The sequence below is a fragment of the Primulina tabacum genome, chromosome 9, assembly GCF_025594145.1.
Source record: "Primulina tabacum isolate GXHZ01 chromosome 9, ASM2559414v2, whole genome shotgun sequence".
NCBI classification, from domain to species: Eukaryota; Viridiplantae; Streptophyta; class Magnoliopsida; order Lamiales; family Gesneriaceae; genus Primulina; species Primulina tabacum.
Window position 1 is genome coordinate 2,802,527 of NC_134558.1, and position 10,425 is coordinate 2,812,951.

The 10,425-nt window shown below is 35.2% G+C and overlaps 2 protein-coding genes and 1 long non-coding RNA gene across 3 annotated transcripts; 2 read left to right on the forward strand and 1 right to left on the reverse strand.

The window, feature by feature from the left end:
* The first annotated feature begins 212 nt into the window (after nt 1-212).
* On the forward strand, nt 213-5,626 carry LOC142556432 (phosphate transporter PHO1 homolog 3-like). Its single transcript, XM_075667894.1, has 12 exons — nt 213-786; nt 866-1,226; nt 1,322-1,370; nt 1,485-1,556; nt 1,660-1,789; nt 1,895-2,015; nt 2,146-2,404; nt 2,490-2,594; nt 2,681-2,875; nt 2,971-3,249; nt 3,356-3,492; nt 5,431-5,626. Exons 1-12 carry the CDS (start codon nt 213-215, stop codon nt 5,528-5,530), a joined length of 2,382 nt encoding a protein of 793 aa, XP_075524009.1. The 3' UTR covers nt 5,531-5,626.
* Nucleotides 5,627-6,826: 1,200 nt separating this feature from the next.
* LOC142504548 (uncharacterized) lies at nt 6,827-9,149 on the reverse strand. The gene is made up of 3 exons (XM_075617396.1): nt 8,766-9,149; nt 7,664-7,737; nt 6,827-7,099 (listed from the first exon to the last, which is right to left on the reverse strand). The coding sequence occupies exons 1-3, from the start codon at nt 9,009-9,011 to the stop codon at nt 7,021-7,023; spliced, it is 399 nt and encodes a 132-aa protein (XP_075473511.1). The 5' UTR covers nt 9,012-9,149; the 3' UTR covers nt 6,827-7,020.
* On the forward strand, nt 7,744-8,644 carry LOC142504549 (uncharacterized). The gene is made up of 2 exons (XR_012804245.1): nt 7,744-8,486; nt 8,609-8,644. It is a non-coding gene; the product is annotated as an uncharacterized LOC142504549 (long non-coding RNA).
* Nucleotides 9,150-10,425: the final 1,276 nt, after the last annotated feature.

The window sequence follows — 10,425 nt, forward strand, 5'->3', positions numbered from 1 at the left end:
AAGGATGCTTTAGAGCTTCTTCATTTCCTGTGAGTGTTTCTATATATACAGAGATATCTCATGCACAACACAAAGGTCTAGTTTGTGTAAGAAATATCTGTTCTTCCGAACATCCCCATTGAAATTATTACTCAATCTTTTGGTGGTAGCGAAAATCTAATTTCCTGATCATATAACGAAGATATTAACCATTTTTTTTTTTCGAAAAGAAGATGAAGTTTGGTAAAGAATTAGCATCGCAGATGGTGCCGGAATGGCAAGAAGCATACATGAACTATGGTTCGATGAAATCTTTGCTAAAAGAGATCCATCTCTTCAAGCAAAGGAACCGTCCCGCCCCACACAGGCCGCATGGCCTGAAACGAAATGCCACCCTTTATCGGGCCTTCAGTGGCCTGACACATATGGTGCATCATTCCCCTCGAAACCACAGCCCCCCCGACATCGAAAACCAGGTCATTCTTGTGAACGAGTTCGGTGATTCTGCGGAGACAACGTTTCTCAATGTGCATGATGAAGGGGGAGAATACGAGCTGGTGTATTTCAAGAGATTGGACGACGAATTCAATAAGGTGTTGAAGTTTTACAAGGAAAAGATGAAGGAAGTGGTGGATGAGGCTGGTGCTTTGAATAAGCAAATGGAGGCTTTAGTTGCTTTCCGAGTTAAGGTGGAGCATCCGGAAGGATGGACGAACAGCGTGGAGGAGACTAGGCAGCTCGCTTCGGATGTTGCAGCTTCTAGAGCTGAATTGTTTGCTACTGCTCCATCTGCAGTTCGAGCTAGCAGTAAGTTTATTATCCCCGTGTTATAAATATCTCCTATGCATGGTACTTAAACAGAAATGTTTGCTTATTTTTTATGCAGAAAGGGTTCCAATGGATGTAAAAGACGAGGAAAGTTCAAGAAGCGGAGGGCTCTCCGATGAATCGAGTCATGGTGATTGTAAAGAAAACAAGGAGATGAAAAGGATATCGACAAGCTCACAGATTCAAGAAGATACACAAAATGGTGCTAGAGCTAAAAGGCCGGCACCTTTAGAGATACTGCAATATGTAAAGTTCAACACACCACAAGGAACCCCTCGTTCGACTATTAAAGGATTTCTCAACATTCCTAATCAGACTGACTTAAAGTTTAGTAAGGATAATTTGAGGAAAGCAGAAGCACAGCTTAAGAAGGCTTTCGTCGAATTCTACAACAAGCTGAGGCTTCTAAAAAGCTACAGGTAGATTAGATGATGAATACATGTTCTAAATTTACCCTTAATCACTATTGGTTTTCAAATGAAAGATTAACTTATGAACTTCATATATGTAACAGTTTTCTCAATATTTTGGCCTTTTCAAAGATCATGAAGAAATACGACAAGGTATATCATCTGTCAAGAATTAATTTCTTTTAGTTTTATTATGCATGTCAACTAATTAAAGGAGTCGAACATATATAAATACTAATACATCTGAGCTTGTTCTATATTTGTTAGACTGCTTCAAGAAATGCATCCAAATTGTATATGAAAATGGTCGACAATTCCTACCTCGGAAGCTCAGATGAGGTAAGCTTAATTTATTCATCATTTTCATTAATAAGAGTCGTTGATTCTCTAAAAACATATAAGAAATGTGAAATTTGAGATAGGTTATCTTTGAAACCCCTAGGTCAACAAATTGATGGAACGGGTCGAAGTTATTTTCATCAAGCATTTCACGAATTCGAATCGTAGTAAAGGGATAAATATTCTGAGACCAAAGACCAAAAGAGAAAAGCATAGAGTGACATTCTCGATGGGTACGTAATGTGTTGAATCATGAAGTACTTCATACTTTCGGAAATGAAAATTTTATGGTGATTTTGGATTGTCACTCACATTCCTATTGTTTCATAAAATTGCAGGATTTCTTGTAGGCTGCACATTTGCTCTTATAATAGCGTTAATATTAATCATTCGTACACGTAAAATTCTCGATAAAGAAGGCAAGGTTCTCTACATGGAAACCATGTTTCCTCTTTACAGGTGAGCCCTTATATATATACTGCTATCCATTTTCTTGATTTCAAATTCTGCACCAAACTAAAGAATATTTATACAATTTTCTTGCAACTTTCCATCGCTTTATGGTAAAGTAAAAAACTTTTCTTTGCAGTTTGTTTGGCTTCATTGTACTCCACCTTGTGTTGTATGCTGGAAACATATACTTCTGGAGGCGGTACCGAGTCAATTACTCGTTCATATTCGGCTTCAAGCAAGGAACCGAACTAGGATACAATGAGATTTTACTAGTCGGTTTCTGTATAAGTGTGCTAGCTCTAGCTTGTGTACTTGCTAATTTGGACATGGAAATGAATCCAGTCACAAAAGAATATAAAGCCATAACCGAGCTTCTTCCTCTCGGGCTCGTAGGGGTAAAAAAACCTCGCTTCCAATCAACAATAGCTATTCAACCTTTTAATGGCCCTTGCTCAATCTGATGTTCCCTTTTTATTGCAGCTTTTAGTTGTCATTATGCTATGCCCTTTCAACATTATTTACCGTTCAAGTCGTTTCTTCCTGCTCGTCTCCCTGTTTCATTGTCTATTTTCTCCTCTATACAAGGTAAGCGAGGTATCATATTTTTGCCAATATATTCTTGAAACTGTATACGATATCAATCGGCCTATTTCTTTACCAATTTCTTTCAGGTTACACTACCAGACTTCTTATTAGCAGACCAGATTAGTAGTCAGGCTGAAGCACTGAGAAGTTTCGAGTTTTATATTTGTTACTACGGTTGGGGAGACTATAAACACAGGCTAAACAGCTGTGGCGACAGCGACATTTTCAACACGTTCTCGTACATTATAGCCGCTCTACCGTTCTGGTGGCGATTCCTTCAGGTGTATAATTCAACCATATAGAATTATATAGAATCAACCCTATGTTTTATGCTATGCGCTATATAAAATCTAACACGAGTTTCTTGATTTCTCAGTGTCTACGTCGCCTATATGATGAGGGAGACATCATGCAAGGCTACAATGGGTTGAAATATTTCTCAATCATTGTTGCGGTCTCTACCAGAACAGCATACACCCTCAGTAGAGCAAACAGTTGGAAGATTGTTGCCTGGATAACTTCAATTGGTGCAACGATTGTTAGCACGTATTGGGACATCGTTTTCGACTGGGGACTTTTCCAACGAAACTCTAAGAATCGGTTCTTGAGAGACAAGCTACTTGTTCCGCACATAAGTGTATACTATGCAGCAGTAGTAAGATTCAAGAATTGAGCTTTACCGGGTTCTTAATTCTCTAGATTCCAGCTGGGTAAAAATATAAACGACTTCGAGCTAACGGGTGTATTTTCTCTTATTGCAGGTGTTGAATGTGTTGTTAAGATTGGCTTGGATGCAAACTGTGCTGAACTTCAAAATCTTTTCCTTGCATACACAGATGATGATTGCGCTAGTCGCGATTTTAGAGATCGTTCGTCGTTGTATCTGGAACTTTTTCAGGTAGGTTATGTTATAATATAATTTTTTCGAACCAAAGTTTAATTTTTTTTTTGTTGGCATTTATTAATTAAAATCCAAATATTGTATATGTCATGTAAAGTCAACTATTAACAAAGCATGATATATATTATATCTCCATATATGTATGTATATATATATTTTAAAACCTCTATGCACGTATATCTATATACATATAAATATATATATATGTATGTATAGACATATGAATTTAATTTCTTAATTAATTGTTAGTTAATCATTCTAGCTCCTCTTATTATATTCCATGAAAACTTTGTACTTAATAGTCACCACTGCTAATATTATTATTTAATTAGTATATTCTAAATTTATTAAATAAATAGTTGTGAACTCATTATAACCATGATTGACGATTAGACAACGTTGATGTGTTGAGAGTACAAATCTCGTTCATATAATGAAAATTGAAAATTTTGAAGATCAAAATTTTCACATATCCATTTTGCCATATGTCAGTTTTGTGAACTCTTTCATCAAAACAAATAGTTCCGCTCTACTCACTTGATTAGCAGTTAAGCTAACTTCCACGACTTTCGTTACATAAAATCTACTTATAAAATCCTTTACAAGCAATCTGTTTGATCTCCATCAAACTACAGTCGCCAAATTCATCTTCTTAAATTTGTCTATGTCTACGGGAACACAGAATTCAATTCTTGTGTGACCCTCAATGGTTCAGAGATACAGCTAGCCGTTGGTTCACAACCTCATATGATTCATAATAACATTTATTATTCTTCGGGCTTACCATAATTAGCCATATTATTTTGATCAATTCATTGATCAAGAATGTCAGAATTAAAGTCTGATTGCACTTATCGGTTCATGGTAAGAGCGTCCAGCAGCATCGTTTCATGATCCCCTAAGTATCACTGATAATGTTTGCAATAACCTTACAATACAGTCCCTTCAACTAATATATCTTGATTGAATCTACAACTATTGGTATATCGAGAGTTGCAAATGAATTCGACAACGATGTGATATATCCTTGAGTAATAATTGTGACATGATATATGCAACTAAGGAAACATTTTTCCAAATTGCGCATGTCTTACTATGTCAGAGATTTCTTGCATTATTAACTCATCATATCACATAAGATATATTCACCCGTAGACGAAAGTTGAATATCCGACTACAATGCATTGACTCCTATATATTTCGAATCTACACCTAACGTTGTCACTTAATGACCGTCAATGGAGTTGGTAAATGAGTCAAAGTGCAGTGCTAGTATGCAGAGCCTCTATGTTGTCCCGGGTCAAAGGACTAATGGTGTACAACCATAACCACTGACTTTTCCACTCGATAAATGATAACCATTTGAAAAGTTTGAGGGATGGTTGTTCAGTACATCATCGAATGATCACTCATCTGTATGAACGGATATCTCCATGCCCTTGCTAATGAAACATGAAGTTTACATTACAGATGTTAGTCTCAAGGTTAAGCGACTTTTATCCTTATTTTAGGCGACCGATTCGGCTAAGAACATGTTTAGAATATACGGTACTCTTGCTAATGATTTTCATGATATCACGTTACAAGACAGATTTCATGATATCTATTATATATTCAAAGTCTTTATCTATGCAGCTTACATGTGTATACATGTAAAATAATTGACATAATTGAATAAAACCGTAAAATATTATTAAAATAAAAATTGTTTTTACATATGATTCAATAAAGTACAAATCATAAGTTGGCTCGATTCTAATATGTACTGTTATGATTTTAATTTGTACCCCATTCTAATAATCATGCACTTCATGAAATAGAGAGTTCATTAATCATTTGTTCTCGTTCTCTTTCGAAATGAGGTTCTAAATCAACTTTCCACTTAAAGAACACTACTGAAGATGTCTGGTGTTCGTATTTTTCTTTGATTTGCAGGCTGGAGAATGAACATCTGAACAACGTTGGCAAATTTCGTGCATTCAATTCAGTTCCATTACCTTTCAATTACGACGAAGATGAGGATAAAGACGAATAGAATCACACGAGTAGGAATGATTAGAAGTTTAGATTCTGCTGCTAGGAGGGAATGAGTAGCAAGAACTACCAGACTATTCCGGATCGGAAACAACTGACGCAATAGAGTGACTGTCTACCTTTCCAACCCAGAAGTTGATCAATGTTTGTGTTAATATTGAAGTATCACGAGGCTATGTAATTTCTTGTGCTATAAACATTATTTATTTCTAAATTTTGGTTCCGAGTTATCAGATTTGCGAGACCGATAATACACAAGAATAGATTTTCCCAAAGTAAATTGTGGACAAATTAGTTGAGCAAAATAAATAATGGAGTCCAAAAAATGGAATAATGAAGGAAGGCAAAAATTGTGTGAGACAGTTTCACGGGTCATATTTTGTGACAGATCTTTTATTTGGTTCATCCATAAAAAAATATTATTTTTTATTGTGAATATCAGTAAGGTTGACCAATCTCACAAATAAAAATTCGTAATACCGTCTTACAAGAGACCTACTTATAAAGAAGAGACGATTTTAAATTTAAAAATTTAAGAAGATTAAATCTTTATCTATATACTGTTTTTTGGACATGTTATCATATATATCATAAAAAGTGTGTTAACACAACACCACTTTTTTTTTGTTTATATAAAAAATTGGCTTTCATAGATTTTTTCCCCCATATATAGATATAGTTACATAAACACAAAAAATTTGAGAAAGAGAGGGCAAAGTCCGATTACCCCAATACCAACTCTATGTGGTTAGGGATGTAATCGAGTCGAGTCGAACCGAACTCTTGAATGTTTGAGCTTTGTTTGTTTATAATCGAGCCGAGCTCGAGCTTTATTTAACGAATATATGCATAACTTACGAGTTTATTCAAGCCTTTATCGAGCCTAAACGAGCTTAATAAATATGAATTATACATTTAAATTTTCATTAAATTAATTAAAAAATAAATTATATATTTAAAGAAAAATATATTATTCTTATTAAAATTTGTAAATTTATTATAATAAATAAATTTAATAGATTTTTCTATATATTTTATAAATAATATGTAAAATCAATAAATCAAATATCAAAACTATTATTTTTTCATCTAAAAGATTACTCATGAACTTACCAACGAAAATGTTCACGAGCTAACGATCCGAATACTGTAAAGTTTGAGTTTGGTTTGTTTATCTTAACGAGCCTCATTAAATGAGCTGAAACGAGCTTTTATCGAATCGAGCTTCGAATAGCTCACGAACGGTTTGATTCGTTTACATCCCTATACGTGGCCATGGTTTCAAAAATCAGATACCTTTAAAATGAAAATTCCTTCAAAATTTCACTCTAAAAAAAGAAAAAAGAGAGGCGCTTAGCCACCACAAGGTCCCAAAGAGTTACAATTCAATCGAGCACCTGCTCAATAGATCTAATTTCCTGAATTACTAAAGCCTGTATGCCGGATTCCGCTCTAATCAGGTAAGAAAGATGACAGGACACGAAAACAGGCTCAGTCACATTGGTCACCAGGACTTGGCTTCATCCCGCTGCAACAAAAGAAGTGCGGTAGCTTCACCCGACCACAAGCCCTGCCGAGATACATAAATTTCACAAAGAACTTAGGTTGCATTTGGATGGGTAGATTTGAAATTATTGGATTTCAATTATATTTTTATTGTTAAGAATGAAACAATAGATGAAATCCTAAATGCATAATTTTTTTATTTACACATTAGCTACACAAAATAGAATGAATTTCAACTACTTCCATTATTAAGTGAATTTGAAATCTATCATAATTTTTAGATTTCTCATACCATTAATTTCCAACGTTTCATTTTGCGTAACTGAAACATATTAAATATAAACAATTGACTGTACAGACTCCCATAAGCTCGATCTTTAGAGAAAAGCCGATTCAACATGATATCACAGCAAGGAAATCAAAAGTTCAAGAGCAGTGAGTGCAAGACATATTTCATGAAGTTGGTCTTGATGGCCTTTGTGCATAACAACCAACCAAGTTGCACTAATACACTCCGCTCCAACTTGCACATGAGGGGGTGTATTAAACATACAGTAATTGGTTGTTCAATCTCCCATGGGCTCGAGCTTTTACGACCTACAACTTCAACAAAAACAAAACAACTTACCTGCAACGAACTATAACTGGAACAGGTTTCAAAGCTTTTGGTCCATTTCTTATGCCTTTCTTATGTCGAGAAACCTGCAAGATGCTTTTCACTAATGGTTAACAAATAATCCAAAATGATCACAATTGACTAATTTGGGTCACCGATGACAATTTTCAATTTAGGGGCTCTGAAAGCAATTCTAGTGAAGGATCAGAAACAGAAAAAAAATTATGGCATGAAACAGAATCCGCAACTTAAATTTCAGTGCCCACTTTCATAACATTTCAGAATAGAAAACCGGTCCACATCAAAATATATATTCCAACAGAGAAGAAAGAATTCTGGAGCAAACTATATTTAGAAAAATAACTCAAACCCTTCAAGATTTAGTTGCATTAGCACAAGAAAAAGTTTGGTAACAGGGAGGGGCTTCCGTGAGAAATAATTCCTCGACTAAAGCAAGCTATTGCAATTCGCATTAGATTGATGAATGCAAGGTCTCAAATTTATCACATATTCTTAACTATATTGATAAAAATATTAGAAGGAAAAGCTGGCAGTGGAATAACTAAGATAGAGAAGGTAAAATGACTTCGTAATTGCATTCGGAAATTTTGTCAACATTGTGTTGTTCAAAATGGTCTTCTCTAATTCTCAAAACAAAACATAACAAAAACACCCAAAAAGAGATTGCATAAAAACACCATACGGTGGAACAGTTCATCAAATGCCCGAGCTTTGGAGAGCACTGCAGTCTTCGGATACCAAAATATACAAAAAAATCATCTTCCTCTAAATAGTTTACACAATAACCGTTGTATAGTGATTTATATGTGAGATGGTCAACCTACCGATATTCACAATAAAAAGTAATATTATTAGCATAAAAAATAATACTTTTTAACAGAGGACTCAAATAAGATCTGACTCACTAAATACGAGACCGTCTCACACACGTCTTAGATATATCAATAACGAATTTCTCTAATAAACCCTAACCCTAATGTAGGACAGATCGATCATACACGAGAAATGAGCTTGGAAAACTATCAATTGAAGTTATCAATTCGAAAACACGCGATCGATTAAATCTACACGCATAAACAATCAAGAGATTGACCTTCTTTTTGGGGACGGCCATGAGTTCCATAGACCCAGCGAACGAAGGTAAATTAGGCAATTCTTCAGCTCCACTCTTGACATTGTCGTCTATATTTTCGGGAAAAACCAATGGCAGCGACGTGGGGCTGATCAAGTGGGCGATGGCGGCTCCCAAAGGCGGTGGTTTAGTCACTGTGTGCGCCCACCGGCGGACACTTACTAAAGCACAACCCGCTTGAACTCCAGCAGTTTTTAGCGAGGCCATTTGCCTTCCACGCAAGTGAAGGCTACGCGCCGCTGTTATATGGGCCGTGTAGAGAGAGAAATTTAAAGAGAAGAGAAGCACGAGTAGAACGGCGGCATATTGAAATACGTAATTTTGCTCATTCGATCCAAAATACAATATCTCCAACCCCAATGCATCAGCTAAATATGATAAAACGATAATATCCATTTTCGTCTTTATTTGTTTACTGTTTTTTTTTTATTTCAGTTCCTTTTTATTTTTGACTGCTTAATTAATCTTTTAAGTTTTCAAAATTTTTCTAAATTGGTCCCTATCGTTATCTTGATGTTAAGATTAACGTTGACCCACATCATATGCTTCTCACATGATCATTTTTTTGTGAAGGCAACCGATTACTCCTTTTCATTTTACTCTCTATCTCTACAACCCATACTCCCCACCTTTACAACCCTAATTCCAAACCCACGGTGAACTCGAAGAAAATTTAGCAATTCCAGATTCAATCTACTAAAACATCTGTCATGGTAAAGGCTTTTCATTATTTTACATGATTTTGTTGTAACTTCTCGATTAGTATGTTCGCAGCATTCTTATTTTGTGAACTTTTAGGTAATTTTGAAGTGGATATGAGTTGATCCTAAATGGTTAGACTTGTCAAATTGGGTTAGGCCCGTCGGGTCGGCCCGCCCAACTATAAAAATTGAACGGGTTGGGTTGATAAAATAGCAGCCCGTTTGGAGGCGGGCCAAATGGGTTGAGCCCGTTTGGGTTGCGGCCCAAGACGGGTCGAGCCCAAACGGGGCGGGCTGACCCGCCAAATTATGATAAAATTTTATATTTTTAAGTTTTAAGTTTTATATAAAAATTGGAATAAGTTTTATGCGCCTCCATGTCTTAGAACAAATATATTGATAATTTACTCTTAGAACAAATTTATTGATAATTTACTCCTACAACAAATATACATAAAGAAAATAAAAAAAGAGAAATTTACAGATATACATAAAGAAAACAAAAGGGAAAAAATTCATGTAAATTTTATTCATGAATCTTAAAATAATTTTTAAGCATAGCAGTTGTTTGTGAACCCAAGAGTGGTTTCGTTTGAAGTCCGACGAGTTGTAGTGAAATTTTGTGGACCCAATGGAGGTTTGCTAATTATGTGTATTGTTGAAGACATAATTTTTTTTTCAAATTTACAACCGTTTCTTTTCTCGACTTTATGTTCTTTTCCATGTCTCAATCTTCATGTTTGATTTAAACACTTTATTTTTTATGGATTATGTTGTATGCTTTCTTAATTTCTTATTTCAATGTTTTTAATTATTTTATGAAACTATTTGACTGAAATATGTTTAGAATTTTTTTCTTGAAAAAATAAACGGGTCGGCCCGCCTAACCCGCGGCCCAAGGTGGGTTGGACTGGGTTGAC

What these genes read in the sequence shown, in the direction of transcription:
- LOC142556432 (XM_075667894.1), top strand. Translation starts at nt 213, where the DNA reads ATGAAGTTTGGTAAAGAATTAGCATCGCAGATGGTGCCGGAATGGCAA. An exon ending in AGGCTTCTAAAAAGCTACAG is followed by an intron (nt 1,227 to 1,321) that starts GTAGATTAGATG and finishes TATATGTAACAG; the next exon opens with TTTTCTCAATATTTTGGCCT. An exon ending in ACCATGTTTCCTCTTTACAG is followed by an intron (nt 2,016 to 2,145) that starts GTGAGCCCTTAT and finishes TTTTCTTTGCAG; the next exon opens with TTTGTTTGGCTTCATTGTAC.
- LOC142504548 (XM_075617396.1), bottom strand. Translation starts at nt 9,011, where the DNA reads ATGGCCTCGCTAAAAACTGCTGGAGTTCAAGCGGGTTGTGCTTTAGTA. An exon ending in TGGCCGTCCCCAAAAAGAAG is followed by an intron (nt 7,738 to 8,765) that starts GTCAATCTCTTG and finishes AGCATCTTGCAG; the next exon opens with GTTTCTCGACATAAGAAAGG. An exon ending in CCAGTTATAGTTCGTTGCAG is followed by an intron (nt 7,100 to 7,663) that starts GTAAGTTGTTTT and finishes GTATCTCGGCAG; the next exon opens with GGCTTGTGGTCGGGTGAAGC.